At 45.8% G+C, this 20,917-nt stretch overlaps 1 protein-coding gene across 4 annotated transcripts in view; it reads left to right on the top strand.

The window, feature by feature from the left end:
• Positions 1–6,779: 6,779 nt before the first annotated feature.
• Positions 6,780–20,917, top strand: part of ALOX5 (arachidonate 5-lipoxygenase) — a gene marked incomplete at both ends in the record, with an annotated part of 40,594 nt that continues 26,456 nt past the window's right edge. For all 4 annotated transcript variants that reach the window (XM_084245115.1, XM_084245118.1, XM_084245116.1 and 1 more), the window contains 3 exons: positions 6,780–6,929; positions 13,584–13,782; positions 14,659–14,740. In XM_084245115.1, coding sequence (XP_084101241.1) covers positions 6,780–6,929; positions 13,584–13,782; positions 14,659–14,740 — 431 coding nt within the window. The remainder of the gene's footprint in view (positions 6,930–13,583; positions 13,783–14,658; positions 14,741–20,917) is intronic.

The raw sequence follows: 20,917 nt of genomic DNA on the forward strand, positions 1-20,917 counted from the left end.
TTCTTTCTCTTATTATTCTTCCTGTATTCAGACAAGTAGCAACCAAACAAGCAACAGGGCTGGAAGAAGGTGGTAACATCGACCCTGAGGGGAAGTTGGTCAGAACTATGAGGTCTTCCATCCTCGGAAAGGGGCAGAGAGAACATTCTAGACATGATTTCTTTTTCTTTATTTCTCTAAATCTGCAATAAATGTTTGTTTTTAGTGCTCTAGAAAAAATGGTGTTTAATTCTGTTTTGCTCCGCAAATAGACAAGGAGAAACTAAAAAGGGGTGTAAATGATTGGCGTAAGACAAAAGAAGGCGTGGTCCTATAAAACACCCTCCTGAGGAAAATGACTACTCGGACAGACTCATTCTCGCACATCTCCTGGTCAGTCATGGCACCAAGGCTGTGTCGCCCTGATGGAGAGAATACTTGTCCCGCAGTGCAGTGGCTTCCTGCTGACATGCCACAAGTTCCACTCCATGAGTCAGGGAATCATGAGACCAGCTAGAAAGGAAGTTCTAAGTGCTCGAGCTCACACACACGTTGCCTATCTGCTTGCCAACCACTAAAACCATATGTTCCTAGCAAGTAGCAGACACTCCAGCGGTAACTTAACCAACCAGCTTCTCTGAACCTGACATCACAATAAAGACGAATAAAATACAGCCCCTACTCTCAGGTATTTCAGAATATAAAGGAGAGATGAAAATTGAAGCAAATACTGATGGGGAAAAGTGGAAATCTGCTAAAATAAGGACATAAGCAAAAGTTACAGAGTTCAGAAGAGGTATAACTAACTCTGCCTGAGGGCTTCGAGTAGGGTTCCATGGAAGCAGCAACAGTCATGTAGGAGATCAGGAGGTAGAGAAGGAAGATAGGAATACTCCAGACCAAGAGAAGAAAATCCGCCAAGATTTCATGGGGATAAGTAGATAGAGACTATTCAGATAAGAGCACAGTAGTTGAAGCATGATGTGATGGTCCGTCTTCTGCATCGATGAGGCTCAGCTGCCATACCCAGTTGTTCAAGCAAACACCTATCTAGGTGTGGTAAAGCTACTTTGTGGATTTAATTAATATCCTCAATCTGTTTACTTTATGTAACAGAAAATATTGACCATTACCTGGGTGTCCTGATCCAATCATTTGGAAAACTCAGGTTTGTTTTTAAAGAATTATTTCCCCTCGTAGACAGCAGTTAGGAAGAGATTTCGTCTGTTAAAACAAACTACAGAACAGGTCTCAAAGATTATTCCTATAAAGAGTCAAAATACAGTTGGATCAGACTGTTGAGTAATTTATGCCCCGGGGAGCTGTCAAAAACAGGGCACTCACCTAATAATTAATTAGTGTAATGCCAAGGAAAACTTTACAGATCAAAGAAAGACGTGGAGAGCTGCCATCCCGGCTTGAGAGTGCACAGGCCCAAGGCTGTCTGAGGAATAACATCAGAAAATCCCCACACTGCAGGAAAAATTGACTTCACTTATATAATGTTGGATGGAATGCAAATTGGTACAGTTACTATGGGATATGGTATAAGGGTTCTCAAAAAATTAAAATGGAATTTTTATGATCCAAAAATTCTTCTTCTGGTTTTATATCAAAAAGGAAATGAAATCCGGATCCTGAAGAGTTATCGACACACCCTTGATCATTGCAGTATTTTCCACAGTAGTCAAGATATGGAACCAACTTAAGTGTCAACAGATGAATGAAAAAAGGAAATGTGGTATTATATATGTGTGTGTATATATACATACATCTATATGTAAAATCATATTTTCTTTGTGGCAATTTTTTAAGAAGAAATCCTACAATTTGTGCAAGCACTCATGAAGCTGAAAGACATTATGCTAAGTGGAATTGTTAAGTGAAATAAGTCAAAGAAAGTACTGTATCATCTCATAAATACTACATGATCTCGCATATCTGTAGAATCTGAAAAAGTCTAACTCAGATCCGAGAATAAAGCCATGGTTACCAGGGGTTGAAAAATGGGGAAATCAAAAGATTTTCAATGCTGGGAGGAAACCGCATTTCTTCTTTAAAAGCATGAAGTATTCAGGAATAAATTTAACAAAAAATGCTGCACTGGAAAATAATAAATTAGAGAACATTTAAATAAATTAAATCTTGTCATGTTCCTGGTTCAGAAGACTTAATATTTTTAAGACCAATACGCCCCAAATTAACCACTTCAACATGATCCTTCTCAAAATCCTGTTTGATTTTTCAGAAATGGACAGGTTGATCTTATAATTTCTATGAAATTGCAAAGGACATAAAATAGTCAAAACATCATTGAAAAAATAAAACATAAGGGAAGATTCACACTTCCCAATTTCAAAATGGACTAAAATTGAATGTCCAGAAATAAACCCTTACATTTATGGTGAACTAATTTTTCACTAAGGTGCCAAAACAATTCAATGGGGAACAAAGTTTTTTCAACATGGAACAAGGGGAGTTGAATATTCACATACAAAAGAATGAATTTGATGCGCATATCACACCATACATAAAACTTCACAAAATGGATCATAGACCTAAACAAGGAGGTAAAACTATAAAATTCCTAGAAGAAAACATGGGAGTAAATTTTTTGTGATCTTAGCATAGGCAACTGTCTTTTAGATTTGGTACTAAAATCAGCAACCCACAAAGGCAAAAACAATCTAAACTGGGCTTATTTTAAACTAAAGCTATTGTGCTTCAAACATCATAAAAGTGAAAAGATAGCATCCATAAGTGACAAAACATTTGTACATACTATGGTTAAAGGACTTCTAAGCAAGATGTATGAACACCTACAATTCAATAATACAGTAAACTAGCTAATTTTTTAATAGCTAAGAGACCTGAATATACATTTCTCCTAAGAAGATATACAACAACTAATGGCGTGTGAAAAGATGCACATCATCTTGAGCCATTAGGGAAGTGTGAAGCAACCCATGCAAACCAAATCCACAATGAGGTACCACTTCACAGAGAGTATAATGTTTTTGCAAAGATGTGAAAAACATGGTATCTCATAGATCACTGATGAAAATTTAAAATGGTGCAACCACTTTGGAAAACAATCTGGCATTTCTTCAACAGGCTAAGCATAGAGTTACCCATTGATCCAGCAATTCCACTCCTAGTTATCTCACCCAAAGAACTTTAAATTTATACATGAACAAAAATTTACACATGAATGCTTATATCATAATTTTCATAACAGTCCAAAAATGAAAACAACTCAGATTTAGGTCATCTGACAAAAAGATAAACACATTGTGGTATAGCCACAGAAATGGAATATTACTCAGCAATAGAAACGAATAAAGTACAGATACATGCTGCAATGTGGATAAACCTTGAAAAAAACTATGCCAAATGAAAGACTATAATACAAAGTCACATAGATATTATTCCATTTGTATGAAATATCCAGAATAAACAAATCTATAAAAACAGAAAGTAGATCAGTGTTACCCTATGAATGGAAAAATAAGGTGGAAATGGGAAGGCCTGCTAATGGGATAGGAGAATGTCCTAAAATGACTGTAGAAATGTTTTCACAACTCTGAATATTACTAAATACCACTGAATTATACACTTTATTTTTTAATTAACATTTTATTTTATATAATTCTTACATCATTGTTCATTTTTGCACAATGTATGCATATTCATTTTGGTTATGTTCCCCATACAATTGCACCCCCCCCCTTATTTTGACTCTAGGTCTTCCTCTCGCTGCCCCTCCCTCCCCTGCCCCCAGTGTGTCTCTTGTTTATAGTTGTTTGTTGATTTTGATTTTTACTTTGTATTAATTAGTCTTTTTCCTGGTCCCTCATTCAGGTTTTCTAAATTCCTGCTATGAGTGAGACCGTCCAGTATTTTTCTTTTTCTTTCTGACTTATTTCGCTGAGCATGATCCCTTCTAGCTCCACCCATGTTGCTGCAAACTGCATGACTTTATCTTTTTTGAATGCTGAGTAATATTCCATGGTGTATATGTACCACATCTTCTTGATCCAGTCATCTATTTTTGGGCATTTGGGTTGTTTCCATAGCTTTGCTATTGTAAATAGTGCTGCTATAAACATAGGGATGCAGGTGCCCTTTGGAATTAATGTTCCTGTGTCATTTGGGTATGAATTATACACTTTAAACGAGTGAAGTGTATGGTATACTAAATTGTACCACAATAAAGTTGTTTAAAAGGAAGGGAAGAAGGAGGGAGAAGGACAAATGAATGGGTAAAGAAAAACACAATGAAACATTTTTTGAAAGGAAAGGACAGCAAGTGATGATGAACTTCAAGTCAGTGAGATAATCCCATCTATGTTGCAGGGCAGTAACTGGCTAGAGATCTGGGGTTGGAGGGGCAGTTAGACTAAAAGTGGAGGTATCAGGTAGGAACCTGTTGTTACGATCCATACAGGAGATGCTGAAAGCCAAAAGCAGGACAGAGAGAGTAAACACAAGATGTAGGGATATTCTAGAAACTACTGCATGATGACAGTTTTATGAAACAAGAATCCCATGTTCTACTTAAGAGTAAATGGCATGAGTATAAATAACTACAGTCCTGAGAAAGTAGCTCAACATGTAACAAATCAAAATGTTCATATAATTTGGCCCATTTCTAAGTCCCTATCTTAAGAAAAACTTGTTAACAAAGGCTGTAACTGTGACTGCAGAACAGAGGCTAATAGAGGGGGGAGATAGGGTGGGGCCACAGTGGCAAAGGGATGTGCATGCTCTGATGGTGGGTGGAGCACAGTGATACAGGTCTGCAGTGTGAATCTATCCCCTGAATCAAAAACTGTGCTATAAACCAATGTTACCTCAACGATAAAAAAAAAAAAACTTTTTAAATGTTTTAAGTACAAATGATGTACTATAGCCTGATTTATGATTGAAAGCAACCTAAATGTCTAATAGTGAACCAATTAAGGAAATGGTGGTATAACCATATAATTGCATATTATTCAGTTGTTGAAATATTTCTTTATTTTTTTAAAAGATTGATTTATTTATTTGTACAAGCACTGGGTACAGTCAAAAACGCAGGAGGGTGAGAGAATTCACCAGAGGGGGGAACAGAACAGGCAGACTGACAAAGTATACTGCTGAGGGGAGCAGCGAGCGCAGCAGGAGAGGTCTGTCGTGCCATGTGGGACCCTCGCCGGTGGCCGGGGATCGAACCAGCACTGCAGAGGCTGCGGGCAGTTTCGCAGCCCAGCGCTCAACCGCTGCGCCACCAGGGGAGGCCCAGTTGTTAAAATATTGATAAAATTACATAAGATATGCATTAAGGAAATTGGAAAAAAAAAAACAGGAAACTGCACATTCAATGTGTTCAAGCTGTAAAAATATCTAATATAATGAGCTTTTATTTACTGCCTCTCTGCACAGTGTTTGTCCTGTCAGGCGGGGGGGGGGGGGGACACAGAATTTGCTTCCAGATCGAGACCAGGCTCCTAGAAGTGTAGAGCCTGCCTTTTGCCCGTGTTCCCAAAAGTGAGTTTATAGAGCAAGTGACTTGACATATCCAATGACTTGACATGGAAAAAGCTCATTTTAAAATTGAGTTCAGCTCATTGCTGAGTGTGTGCCCTAGTCAGACACAGTTCTGAAGCTGGAGGGGAGAAAGAAGGCAGAAATGAGATGTGGAGAAGGTCAGGTGAACAGAGATGTCTGAGATCAGATCACAGCAGCTGTGAAGCTTCCCCTTGAATGAGCCAGGCCTTCCACTGACCTCCCTTCCAAGCACACCACCAGTTATTCCACAGGCGGCCTGTTCCCAGCTACTAGCTCTAACTCCTGGAATATTCCTGCTGTGGATTCTGTGTCTTCTTCCCTAGGACTTCCCACCATTGATCCATTCCCATGAGCCACCTCCAATAAGGCTCACTCCCTTACCAGCATATGCCCAATTTCTCAATCTGAGTTTATCCATCCCCTCACCACCCCCACGAAGCAAAACTCCTGTCCCCTAAGTGTCCAGATTTGGGTTTTCTTCTCCTGGCTTCCCTCTTTCTGGCTGTCCTGGACCCCACTCCCATGGATCAGAGCATGGCTGACATCTGACTCACCAGGGTACCCAACTACATCCCACCCAGAGTGACGTTCGCCAAGTCTGTGGAAGAAGCCAGTTCTGACCTAAGTCTCTATATTCCAGATTCTGCCCTCAGTATTAGCTCAGGCTTGGCCTCATCCAGAAAACATGGGTTTGTCTTTCCACGGGAGACTCCAGAGTATCCCTGCTATAAGCAACAACAGCGGGGTAATTGTCCCTTTCCTGTGGTCTCCACTCACTCTGGGAACTTGATGAGAACAGACACTATGTCTCATCTTCTAGGGGTTTCCAAGATCCAAGCCCAGTGACTTACAGGAGCCTATCTTTGAGGGAAGCTGAGGCAAGAAAGAAGGATGAAGAGTGTTAACAATAAACCAAGTACTGAATGGGTGGGTGAGTGGGAGGAAGGATGGATGGAGAGCTGCTGAGATTGCCTCACACCCTAATTGCTAAAACAGACCCCAAGCTGAGGAGGTGAGACGCAGGAACAGGTGACCAGGGCTTCAGCAGCAGTCTGCACTGTGGAACCTGCAGGAGGGCGGGGACAGGAGGGCGGGGGCAGGAAGGCACAGAGGCGGGGCCTAGAACACAACCTGCAGGGTCACAGCTGTGGGAGGAAGCAGCTGCATTGGTGGCTGCCAAGTGTGAGCCCTGCCCTTGCTGAACCAGCTTGCTGGGGTTCTCAGTGCCAGCGGCACTCTCTTGAACCACCATGCCCTCCTACACCGTCACAGTGGCCACCGGCAGTCAGTGGTTTGCTGGCACCGACGACTACATCTACCTTAGCCTCGTGGGCTCTGCTGGCTGCAGTGAGAAGCACCTGCTGGACAAGCCCTTCTACAATGACTTCGAGCGTGGTGCGGTGAGGGCGTGCGGCGGACCAGACTGGGGGCACAGAGACCCATGGGGGCAGCAGGGACCGGCTGGGGGAGCACCAAGTACCCCCCCTTCTGGGTTGGAACTGGGTGGGGGCATGTCTAGAAGTTTGTGGGGGAGGCTGGGACCCAAGGTCTGGAGGGGGGCTTCTGTGATGAGGTCTGCATGGTACCACTCATTTCCCCTGGAAACTAGAAGGTGTAAAGTTTATGCTCCATTTCACAGATGGGGACCCTGAGGCTCTAAGAGGCCCTGAACTAGACAAAGACTGTGGGCAGAATTACTTGTGTCCCACTTTCTAGGGCTCCTTTTACAGGATCTTGGGGTTGAGGGTGGTACTGGACCCAGACAGTCCTTGCCAGGCTGTGAAGCCAAATGGTACCTCAGGCAACCACAAGCTGTGAAGAGAAAGTGCAGGTCTGGGGTTCCAGAGAAGTGATTTTCAGCTGAGCCTGATCACAATCTGATTCTGCCCTTTCTCTGGGCCTCAGTTTCCCCAAATATAAAATGGAGAGGGTTTTGGCTTCAGGTTAGTCAAAGAGTCTTGGGTGAGCCCAAGACTGATCATAGCTAGAGTGGCACCAGCAGATATCTCCTCACTGGGCAGCTCACTACTCAGGACAGGTCACTGGAGGAACTAGAGGGCAAGCGCAAGAGAACCCAAGCAGAGAGAAGCCTTTTGCAAGCCTGGAGGCCATCTGGTTCCCCAGAGTATATACCAGGGAAGAGTTCCACCCAAGGTGTGAGGGCTCAGCGGAGGAAGAAGAGTGACTGGCTCTCTCCTCCCCTCCTCACTAGAGACCCAAGAGCTGTGGGAGTTCAGGGACAAAGGGGGCCGATGTTTATTGGGCCTCTAGCCTGGTGCCAGGTGTCGCATGAGTACACACAGGTGGCCCCGCGTAGAAGCAGCTCCTGATGCTGACCTGGGCAGGAGTCCCAGCCCCAGGCTTTGTCCATGAGCATGGCGGGGCACGATCCTCACACAAGTTCAGTGCCAGGCCCAGCCCAGTGGCAAGCATGTAGGAATGCTCAGTAACTGACTATTGTGATGCCCAAACCCCTGCAGGTGCCCAGGGAGTATCTGTTCCCAGCTCCTGAACTGGACCCAAAAAAGACTTAGACTTAGTTGTCCTCTCATTCTTCTTCATGGATTGCTAGGTCAGACCATATGCAATTGCTCATGTTGACTACATTTGACAAACTGGTAAGTTCATATGGTTCAACCAAATACCTCTTGGATAAAATTTAAGCAGCGTGTTTCAGGACTGCAGAACCTAAAATAAGGAAATATTAGTCAACTCCATTCCAGATTTCAAACTCGGTTCCTACCCAGGAGCCTCAGACTCTCACAATAACCTGACTTGACTTCCCTCTAAGAAGAGTTAGGTGTTGAGTATAAGAACCTTCACTTGTCTGGTTCCTCCAATCAGGAACCTGGCGCTGAAGCTGCAGGGCTATTAAGTCATCCATTTAGGACGGTGACACACTTTGCCACTCCTGAAGCAACTTCATTTATTTCCATTATTTCTTGGACTCCCACCCCAACATCTTGGGGAGGAGGCCAGTGTTCAGACTATCTGCTGTATAAGTAGGTCACTGTGTCCCCCACTTTTCCACACACTCATCCATGTCCCAGGCACAGGGCACCCCAGGTATGATAGCTCCCAGCTGAAGACACAGTGTGTGGCCACAGTGGGCACTGGAAGAGAGTGAAAGCACTGTCCAATATTTCCCTCCCTCTGTTCTGTCTTCTCTGCCCTGAGAATTCATTCAAATAACAGTATGATCAAATGCCTCAGTCAGAGTGCTAGAGTCAAATTTCAGGAGAGATTTGCATGTCATGTTTACACTGGGGTGAGAAAGCTGGCAGGAGGGGTTCACTGAAGGGGAATCAGCTCTGAGAGGCTCTTTGAAAAAGTCAGCTTTTGGGAAAGTTCCTGTTGATGCAAAGTTACTCCATACTTTATCTTGCACAGACCCAGAGGTACTTCCTCATTCTCTAGTCAATATCTCTTTAAGGTAAAGGCGGAAAAAACCTTAGAGGAAATGCTTGTTCAGAAAATTGTTATAATAATGATGGTGAACAACTACAAAGACTAAGTCTATGCAACCAGACTATTTCTAAACAGACTATTTCTAACATGGCCATGCCCAGGTTATTGTGACCAACACCTCCCCACACCTCCGCGCACAATTCAGTCAGATAATGGTCAGGACTAACTTTTTTTCTCAATAAATTGAGTTACAAATCCTTGGTTCTCGTCAGAGATCTGCATAGTGATTCAGGACAGGCCTGAGAGAGCCCTTCGCAGGTGAGATTTTCCTGTAAACAGTCACACCTTGGTGGGCTCCCTGCTCTCTGCCGGGGGAAAGCCCCTGCTGGGGAACCAAATGGCCCAAGACTAACACAAGTCTCAGCAAATTTTAACAATTGATTTGTTTCTTTAACTCTCTCAATTTAAATGAATTCAAATCAGATGGAATGACTAATAGATCTGAAGGTTCCTGGGAAATCTTCTATGACCCATTCCATTCCCAGGAACTTTTAGAAAAGCTAAGGGCAAAAGCTAAGGGCAACCACAATGCATGGTGGTTGAACATATTCAGTAAGTGTCAACAAATCTTCTAAAACATTTTCAGTGTATTTATAAGACATTCACAAAGAATACATTCTAGAATACCTTTCTTAAAAATAAGATTAATGAGGATTTCCTTCTTTAGACCCTCAATTTCCACCCTGAAATCTTCCTTCACTGTTCTAGCTTTTCCCTACCTTCCACCTCTTTCTCCTCTTCCCTCCTCTACTTCCCACTCCACATAACCCCCACCCCAATGGCTCCCCCTCCTTACTCTCTGCTTTTCTCCTACAATTTCTCCCTTCTGCTCTGTCTCCCAGTTTCCCACTTCCCCTGTTCTCTGCTCCCTCCACCTGCCCAACCAATGCCTCCTTCTCCCAATCTCTGCCAGAGTCTCTCCCTCACCCACCCGCTCCCTCTGCCCCACAGCCACCTCCTCTCCTCTCTCCCCACCAGTCCCTCACTAGCCCCCTCCAAGACAGCAGCCCAGGCTGGGCCTCAGCACCTCAGCTTGCCTGTCCTTGCTCCAGTAGAGACATCCCTCCCCCTGTCCAGCAATAGCAAGGCTCTGGGGCAGAGAAGAAGGAAACCCTTCTTTAAAAATGATAGCTAGGCCTCCCTGGTGGCGCAGGCAGTTGAGTGCTGCACTGCGAAGCTGTCCACTGCTGCGCGGGTTCAATCCCAGCTGGCCAGCAAGAATCCACATGGTGGGGCAGACTCTCCTGTCTCGCCCGCTGCTCCCCTCAGCAGTGTGTTTCGTCAGTGTATTCTGTTCCCCGCTCTGTCTCTGGTGAATCCTTTCACCCTCCTGCACATCTGGCCTGTGCCCCAGTTCTTGTATCAATAAATAAGTCTTTATAAAAAAATGATTTAAAGGTCAAATTAAAACTGGCCAACAAACACTTTGCAGAAATATTCATATAAAACCTTAAAACCAAATAGCCAATAAGGATATCTGAGAGCAACTTGAGAGCAAGAGGTGAAATCTTCCCTGAAATGAGACCTCTGTGAAAGGAGGCTGGTGCCGGCCATGTTTGCCTGGCTCCATGTCTCCAGGGCCTCCGTGCTCCGGCCTCTTCCTCTGACGTGCAGGCTCCACACCTCAGGGCCATGCGCTCTCAGCGTCCTGCATCCAGATGCCCTGTCTATCCCTCTCGCCTCATTTGCAATCTAACCAACTCCTAATTGCTGCCTCCAGTGCCATCTCTTGGAAGCTTTTCCGTGTTCTTCCACTCTACCTCACGCCGCGCCTTCATTCTCCAGTCAGGTTGAACCGGGGCTCAAAACCAGGCCATCTGGCTCCCAGCACAGGGCTTTTCCTACTATATGGGCAGGGGCACGTGGGAAGAAGCCAGGCTGGGCCATCACACACGTGCGGACTCTGATCATGGACCACCCACTATTCAGTAGCACAGAGGGTGCCTGGCCTCTCTAAGCCTCAGTTTCCATTTGTAAACTGGGATAATCGTCCACTCAGCCATGTACAAATACTGTTGTTTTGAAGGTCCGGTATGGTGTTATGGGCCATCCCTGGCTAGTGTCCACCGGGCAGGATGGCCATGTGGGTCGAACAGGGAAGAAAGTGAACAAAGATAGCATCCACCCAGCACATGCCCAGAGAACATCACACCAGCTCCTGGTGCCTTCCTAAGACCTGACGTTGCTATTTGATACCTGGGAACTTTTATCCTCTGATTTTCCCACAGTTGTCCCCTTGGATACTAGAGCCACAGTCACCAGACTTTGTCCCTATGACAGTTGGGTGGGACCCCCACGTTGGGTGGGACTAAACTCCTTGGACCTAAGTCGCCATGAAGCCAGGGCCTGCCAGAGACAAGCCAGACTGGCAGTCCTGTCCTGCTCCCCCTGCCAAAGACCCCAGTACATGGCCTACTGAGTCCCTGTAATTCATCCTGGGTGAAACCCCAGGGCCCTCCATGAAGCACCTGCAGGGATGAGTGGGGCACAGGGGACCTGGAGGATCCGATTCTCCTGTGACTGTACCACAGGCGTGCTGAAGGGTGACCCTGCTGCCCCCTCTCCTTGACAGAAGCTGCTCCATCTCTTCCTCCCTGGCCACACCCCCGGCTCAACATCTGCCCCTCCCTTTAAAAATCACCCAGTCCTGGAGAGGTTCCCAAAGGCCCACACCCTTTCCTCTGTAGCCAAGATCCTGGGCTCCTCCCTCCATGAGCGTGTCCCCCTTGGATGTTCATGGCACCTGTTACTTTAGAATGGCCATCCTCCTCCCCCTGGCCACAGCTTCTTGTCACAAACAGCCCCTCTACACGTACACACACACACATACATGCACACACACACACTCCGTTCCCCTCAGAGCCACAGCAAAGCCACTTCCCCTGGAGCCACCGCTGTAGTCCCAGCCCCAACCTCACCACATGCTGACTTCCCTGTGCTTGGTCCCCATTGTCAGCACCAAATATGCCTCCCAGTGTCCCTCTGGCTCCCAGTCCCTTCTCCGCCCTCACCAGAATGCCCTTCAGGTTTTATGCCAAGAGGTTTGAGCTCATGGGCTCCATTTCTTCCTCCTATATCCACTTCTAGCTACTCACTTTGGCATGCACGGTCAGGGAGGGATTGCAGGGCAGGCCCTGGCTGGCTCAACTGCTCACGGGAAGTGTGGGGCCTGCTGCCCTGGGAACTGCCCCCAGGATACCAAGAGGAAGAGCAGGTGGCACAGATGACAGCAGCAGGTGGATGTGCTGTGTGAACTCACGGTGTCCCCACTCTCTGGCAGCGGAGTGTGGAGCACAGATGTGCTTTCACACTTGTGAGAGACCAGGAAGTGTCATCCCAGTCCTCGAACTGTTTCTAATGGACAGCACACACCGCAGGCGCAGGAAAGAGGCTTATGCGTGCTGCCCATTGGGGTGTGCAACGTGCAAACTGCTCAGAGCCAAGAGATTCTCTGAAACACCCAGCTTTCCATTCCTCTATAGAGTCCCCCCAGGTGTTCTTCTGGAAGCTTTGAGAGACAAGGATAGAACAAGGGACACATGGGATGAAGACCCCTCCTCACCACGTACCCCCTGTCACACTGAAAACTTAGGTTTTTGATGCCACAAAAAAAGTTCAAGCATTAGCAAAATCTGGCTTAGCACGTACCCTGGATGGTCATCGAGTCCACAGCTTCCCAAACCTGCCAGCATTCAGGATGCCCAGAGCAGTGCCCACTCCATCCTGTGGAAGGCTGCAGACACAGATGAACCAGAGCTCACAGAGGGTTTGCCCAGCACACCACAGTGGCCTCCATCTCCTGCAAGGAGAAGGGGGCAGCATGGGATGCTCTATCCCAGGGCCCAGGGGCCGTGCTGAGAGGTGGTACCTTGCAGCAGCCAGACCAGCCCAACCCATCGCTGTGACACATAGTGGAAACCGCTAGTCTGGTTTTCTCAGCACCACTGTGGCTCAGGGCGCTGCAGGTGCCCCAGCTCGCCTGGAACCTGTGCTACTCCACTTGTATCTGAGCCTCCCCATCTTCTCTCAGGTCTCTGCCCCTTCAAGAACAAGGGAGAGACCCTGGGCTCTGCTGGGAAGACCTGGACTACAGCCCAGTCCCGCCAAGGAGCAGCTGACATGGAACTTGCTGAACTTCATGTGTCCCTCTGTGCTCTGTGACACAGCTCAGCCTCCCTCCTCCCAGCGCTGTCGCGGGCACCTTTAACCCTAATCAGCCAGCCCTTTGCCCCTGCACGTGAGCGCCCATTTGCGCCCCCCACCCCCAGCCAGCAGGACACGCGGGTCACTGCCTTGCTGCAGCGGGGCCGGCTGAAGAGGGCCCTCCCAGAGCACAGCCCCGCGGGGGCTTCGCCTGCAGTCTCACCTACTCCAGCTAGACCGCGTGCAGACAGCAGAGTCCCTCCCTGGGCTGCACGGTCCCTCATCGCCAGGTTTCTGTCTCCATCAGGACCTGTCCCTGTCCCCAGAGCACAGCGCAGAGCCTGGCAAGGGCAGGCATTTGGCAGAGATCTCGGTTAAATGAATGAAGTGAATATACGAAGGCTCGGGAGACCCAGGAGGTCTGATTTGCTTTTTCCTTCTAGGTTGATTCTTATGATGTGACAGTGGATGAAGAGTTGGGTGAAATCCAGCTGGTGAAAATCGAGAAGCGCAAGTACTGGCTCCATGACGACTGGTACCTGAAGTACATCACCCTGAAGACACCCTTTGGGGACTACATCGAGTTCCCCTGCTACCGCTGGATCACAGGCGAGGGCGAGATTGTCCTGAGAGATGGACGAGGTCAGTGGCTCAGACCCCTTTATGCTTTCTGGGCTTCCCAGGAACCAAGAAGGCCTGCAGGCCCTTCCTCCCCCAAGAACTGCCCTCATGGGAATAGCTCTGCTGTCAGGCGGATGACCTTCCTGGGGTACAAATAAGCCCCAGGTATGGAGGGTGGAGAGGTAGTCCACACAACACGCCCTGTCTTCAGGTTTAACAGGTGATTGGGGGGGTGCTCCTGGTCAACCCTGCCTTTTCCAGGTCTGCAGGGGGTGCCCTGGAGCCCCAGCCTTTCTGTGTCCTCACTGAGGGCAGTTTCACCTAAGTCTGTGAATCTGGAGAGTCTCCCCTCTGTGCTACAGTCCTTCAGAGAGGAGGTTATGAACCCCCCCCCCATCAGCAGGTAATAGAGACCCTGGTAGCAAATACCTCTAGGCCATATCCCCAGTCAGCCAGTTCTCCAGGGCTCAAGATAACATCACTCTCCAGATTCAGACTTAGGTGAGACTGCCCTCAGTGAGGACACAGAAAGGCTGGGGCTCCAGGGCACCCCCTGCAGACCTGGAAAAGGCAGGGTTGACCAGGAGCACTCCCCAGTGAAGCGCCACTTTTTGCTGAACAGGAATTGTCTTTTATAAAGGGAATGACTGAAAGCATGGAATCTGGCGCTTGTATTGAAAATCCACAAATCAGCTGTGTGACGTTGGGCAAATTCGAGAGCAAAGCCATTCAACCTCCATTTCCTCCATGTAAAATGGAGACGTGTTCTCAGGCTTAAATGAGATGATGGGTGTAGAGCCCTCGGCACGGGCAGCGTATCTAAGGGAAACCTGAATTTGGACATTGCTATCCTTCTTCCTTCGGCTATTCTCATACTTGTCCTTCCCCCCACCCCAGCAAAGTTGGCCCATGATGACCAGATTCACATTCTGAAGCAGCACAGACGTAAAGAACTGGAAACTCGGCAGAAACAGTATCGGTGAGTTATGACATCAGGTCAATTGGTCAGGAGGCCATGGTTGTTCTGTCTTGGGAGGATGGTAGCACATAAACCCTGCCCACAGCTTAAGGACAATCACTGCAGGGGCTGCCTGTGCTGCTCCTCAATCCCCGAGCTCTACCTAACACACTCCAGGGAAACACAGTGAAGAGATCAGGAAGAATGCTTGGGACCAACCATAATGGCATTTAGGAGCAGTGGGATGGCAAAAGCTTGAATTCGCCTTAATATTCCCCCAACTCCTTTGTAGGGAGAGTCCCTCGCTTTTTTTTATGTCTTCTTATAATAATAGCTCGATTATAAAAATGGTACATGATCTACAGCAAAATTGACAGATCCTTAGGTAACAGACCAAGAAAAATAGAGGGCTGAAATTATTAAATTAGAAATAAGAGGGACCATCAAAACCAACCTCATAGGAATTAAAATTTAAAAAGGGAATGCTATGAGCAACGCTGTGCCAACAAATTAGAAAACTTAGACCACATGCAAATTTCTAGTAGAACAAAAACTGTCAAGTCTCAAGAAGAAATTATCTGACTAGATCAATCACAAGAAAATCAATTAAATTAGTAATTTTTTAAACTTCTCATAAAGAAAAGGTCTGTCCCAGATGACTTGGCTGGTGAAGTCAACCAAATGGTTGAAGAATTAATACCAATCCTGCATAAGTTCTTCCAATAGAATAGGAGCAATAATAGAATAATAGAAGCAACAAAAAATACATCTCAACTCTTTGTGTGAGACCAGCATCAGAGCAAAACCAAAGAAAACTATACACCAATATTTCTTATCATATAGATACAAACATTTTCAACAAAACACTTAAAAACCAAATTCAGCAGCACATTGAAGGTATTATACAATATGAGCAGGTGGGATTTATCCCAAATTTGGAAGATTAGTTTGATATAAAAAAAAGAATGAAGGCCTCCCTGGTGGTGCAAGGGGTTAAGCACCACACTATGAAGCAATCTGCAGCCTCTGCAGCACGAGTTCAATCCCTGGCTGGCCAGGGAGCAACCCACATGGCGCAGCAGACCTCTCCTGTCTCACCCGCTGCTCCCCTCAGCAGTGTACTTCAGTCAATCTGCCTGTTCTGTTCCCCACTCTCTCTCTGGTGAATCCTCTCACCCCCACCCCCGCATCTCTAGCCTGTACCCCAGCTCTTGTATGCATAAATAAATAAATCTTTTTTAAAAATCAATAAATGTAATACACCCTATCAATAAAGAACAAAAAAAAAACCCACAAGATCATCTTAATAGATTTTGAGCATCTCGAAAGGCTGATGTGCTTGCATAAAAAAGCATTTGACAAAAATCCAACATCCTTTCATAATTTAAAAGAATACTCAAAAAATAGGAATTGAAACGAACTCATTAAAAAAAAAACTCACAGTTGAGCAGGGCGGCGTCAAGGCCAGGGCTGGACCACATCCTCCACGGCATCTCCAAGGCAGGACTCTGAACTCCAACTTCAGCAACTCCATAAGAAGGCATTTCTAGGTGCAGACATGTCGCTCCTGGTTTCCATTTTATGAGAATAACTGAAGTAATGAGTTTCATGCAAAAAAAGCTCTTGAGGACACCTGGCAGCACGTGCTGGAACGAAAGAGGACTCCATGAACATGCAGTGGAGTGTCTGGGAAAAATAAGGTACCTTGGATGCCTCCTAGAAAATCACCCACCTGGCATGTGGGATGCAAATGGGGGAATCCACCTCATTGCCTGGAGATCACCCTACCACCTTCAGAAAAATTGGTCTCAATGATGCAGTTAAATGACCTCTCTACAGAAGACAGTGACTGAGGTCACTGCAAAATGAATGGTTGTGACAACAAACCATAACAACCAAACATGGTTGGCTGTCTCAAGTCTGAGGCCAAGATGCCCAGATGACCAAAAGACTCCTGGAGTAGACAAAGGATCTGGAGAGAGGAACCTGCCAGCTGGCTGAGACCCAGCAGAACACATGTCGTGGCACGTCAGTGCTTCAAGGAGGGCTGAAGCTTTGGAAGAAACTCAGCCAGCAGCAGCAGGAGTGCCCCACGTCCATGCTGGCGGAGGCGGAGATGGATGGGGCTGCCGCCACCAAGCCAGTCAGCCATGGAGGGAACCACTGGAGAGCTGAAGGCAGAGAAACAAATGACAGCAACATCCTGAGGAGCAGCAGGAACATCTGCAGAAACTGAGCACATCTGAGACCAGGTACACCCTCTGAGGCTTGCTGATGGGACAGCGCTGCAAGGAGGTTCACTCAGCAAGCAACAAGGAGAGCCATTAAAATGGCCAGTGGAGGCAGACTTTGAGAAAGTGCACTTGTGGTTGCTGCTGCAAGGCAAGGATGAGGTGGAAGAACACTCCTAGGAAATACAATGTGAGTATATTCAAGGGAGGCAGCCTCTGAGCCTTCTAAGTCCTGGAGTCCGTGCATGGACATTTTTGTTCACAGCTTAGGTGCTAAGAGGCAAAAACAAAAAGCCAGTTACCTGGAGTTCAGTGGGAACCAGCACAAGATGGAGGCAGAGGCTGTCATGGAGCAGCTGAAGGAACTGAAGCAAAAGGGCGGCAGAGACAGAAACCTCCAAGAAGCCTGTCTGAGCCCGGAAAGAAGGGGCTGAGAAGAGCGAGGCATACACTGAGCCGATGGGTGTGCAACTTGCTGCAAGAATACACAGGAGGCTGAAGCTTTATCCACACTGGAATCATGGAGGAGCCACTCCAGCCAGTCTGTCAAAGACCAGGGAGGAATGGAGCTGGAAATCATTGTCCTGACCAGGCGACAGACCCCATAAACCACAAGTCTTTGAGGAGATGTGGATGTCTGAGACAGCCTGGTGAGCCACCATACCAACACATTGCCGAGCATTCGCCGTCAAGCTTGGGAGCAAGAGAACACAGTGAGGCGCACACAGGTTCCAGCTCTTAAAGGTCTCGGTGAAGGACCAATTCGTGGGGGTGATTAGCAGCAATGAGACGCAAGTGTAGAAGGCCAGATTGGAGGCTGATGAAATGGCTGCCCAGCTGAAGGCTGAAGCAAAGAGAACAACATCCTTAAACGTGAGGACCGTGGAGGCTGGGCTGGCAGAGCAAGGAGACCAGCTGCCAGACTATGAGAGCCAGAGCATCTTTTGATCTCGCACCGTCAGAGGAGACCCACACGGCTGGCTAGAAAATACTAAAAAGGCTCCCAGGAACTGGCTCAATTATCCATATAAAGTACATACCTGCATAAGGGGGCAATTTTTCTTGCCTACTGCTTCCCGAAAAAAATGAGCTATCATGAGTTCTGTGAAATAGTCTCATGTGCAAAGAAAAGGACCTCACACCTCAGAGTCAATAGCATGCTTAATAGGGAAAAGCTGCATGTTTTTCTCTTAAGATTCAGAACAAGGACCTCAGCTTTTGCCATTTCTATTCATAATTGTACCGAAAGTTCTAGCTAGGCAAATTAGACGAGGGCAAGAAAGGTGCCCACACTGGAAGACAGAAAGTGAAACCATTGCCATTTGCGATGACATAATCTTGTATACAGAAAATCCTAGGGAATTCACACACATACACAAATAATGGAACTGCATGTGAATTCCCTAGTGTGTGTGTATGTGTGTGTGTGTGTGTATCCTGCAAAGTTGCAGGATACAAGATCTATACACAAAATTCAATGCTTTTCTACATGTTAGAAGTCAAATGTCAAAAGGAAATTGCAGAATCAAATAGTACAGTTATTGGCATATATTGACAATTTTATCTTCAATACTCTAGCCAGTTTTCACAAGCAGTGTAAGGGTATGCATTTCATCAATATTGGTCCCAGCTGGGTAGAATCTGTTTTTTTGTATTTCTCATTTATATAGGGGTCAGTCATCTCTTTTTTTTTAAGATTTATTTATTTATACAAGAACTGGGGTACAGGCTAGATGCATGGGAGGGTGAGAGGATTCACCAGAGACAGAGCAGGGAACAAAACAGGCAGACTGACGAAATACACTGCTGAGGGGAGCAGCAGGCCAGACAGGAGAGGTCTGCCGCGCCATGTGGGAATCTCCCTGGCTGGCTGGAAATCAAACCCACGCTGCAGAGGCTGTGGACAGCTTCACAGAGCTGCACTCAACCTGCTGTGCCACCGGGGAGGCCCAGGGGTCGATCATCTCTTAACACCTTATCCTTCTCTCCAGTCTCAGGAACCCATTGCTCTCAAGTATAGTTTCAGAAATTCCCACAAGACCACTAAGTGGTCCCAGCCTCAAAACTGTCTTTTGCTCTTTCCTCTTTCCATCAAAAACTTACATTTCCATGAAACAACGAAAAAGCAAGAAATAGAACTTCACACATTTAGATATTCAGTATGTTACAGAGGGCACTGACAATAAGCAATGCCAGGGCTGTTGGGCATCCATCCAGACGGGAGATGAGGAGAAAGAGAAAAAATTTAAAAAAAAACAAAGAGAGAAGAAATTAGACTTTACTTCATGTCATTCAGAAAACTCATTTTTAGATTGACTAGATTTAAATGTTAAAGACAAAACTATAGAGGTTTTAGAAAATAGATTATTTATGGCTTCAAGGTGGGGAAAAGATTTTTCAAACAAGACTCAAAAAACACTAACTATAAGGAAAAAGTTTTCACCTATATTGAAACTAGGAATTTCTGCTCACTAACAAATACCACAAAGAAAGTAAGACGACAAAACACAGAGTGATTAGCAAATATTATCCTTAATATACCAAGAACCCAAAAAAATGAGCAGTCACTGAGCAACAAGTATATGAGCAATACAAGGACTGACTGTAAAAAAAAAAGTGATCAGCTTCATTCATAAGCAGAGAAATCAAAAGATCACAACAAACTACCACTAATACACACACACACACACACACACACACACACCATTGCACCAAACTGTAACAGTTTGAGATGCCCAAGTGTTAGAGACCTATGGGAAGGCACTGCTGGAAGGAGTAAATTGACACACCCTCTGGAGAAACAATTTTGCAATATCTAGTAAAAATAGAAGCTACAATATAATCTACACCCCAAACATTCTATTCTTGGATCCAAATCCCTGTTCATATGAAACTGGATACATGTACACATATGTTCACAGTAACATCCATTACGAGATCCAAAAAATGGAAACCTCTCAATATACATCAACAGTAGAACAGATAGTGAAAATTCTACCCTGCAAAGAAAATCAACAAACCACTATTCCCCAGAGCAATGTGGAGGAACCTCATCAATATGGTGTCAAAGAATAGAAGCCAGACAGTCTGGCCAGTTCATAAAGCTGAAGGAAATTTATTTAGCCTGGAACAATAAATAGCAAGGAAACTTATAAAAGCAAAAATGGTGATTGCTGGGGTGAATGAAACTACATAGTTTGAAGGTACTGACAATGTTCTTTAATCTGCATATTGGTTTTATAGTCGCTTTGTGCATTTTTGCATGTGTGAATGTGTGCATTTCTATATATACATATATCTGTGTATTATAGATTTCATAATAAAATTTTAAATAAAACTTCTGTCTTTACTATCAAGTGTGGGAGAGTAATCTGATCATAATGTGAGTAATGTTAAGGAGCTATGAATTTGAATTTTGTTTTAGATTATTTGTGTGCAAGCCCCTCAACTCAGATACCTGAGGGTGAGTTTTGAGACTCTTGTACTCACTACCCTGCACAAAGCATTGCCCAAGAGCTCTGCACCACCCATCCCCATCACAAAGAGCTGCCATTATTTCTATGCTCCTTCCTTGGCTTTCCTCTGCATTTCAGCACTGTGGTAATATTCCTCAGTGACCACTCCAGGTGTTCCTGGTCTGTAAAAGGAAGCAGTCCCAGTTTGTGTGATGTTAAGTAGTTGCCAGAGAAGCAGGCAGTTTTTGTGTCCTGTTCGATGAGTGGACAAGTGTTAGCAATGCCACACTAATTCAGACTAAGATGTTAATGGCTGATAAGTTATCTTACAGGTATTTTGTTAATCTATTATTAATTTTTGTATATACTTATTTTCCAAAGTGTTCCCTGGAGCATTGGTCCTAAAACTTTCTCCCCAGAAAAGGACCCCATGGTAAAAACAAATTTAAGAAATTTCATGTCATCTCCCCCTCCTGGAGTTTCACAATGCAGAAAAACACTGAGAATTCTGA

This window comes from Talpa europaea (assembly GCF_964194135.1).
Source record: "Talpa europaea genome assembly, chromosome: 10".
NCBI classification, from domain to species: domain Eukaryota; kingdom Metazoa; phylum Chordata; class Mammalia; order Eulipotyphla; family Talpidae; genus Talpa; species Talpa europaea.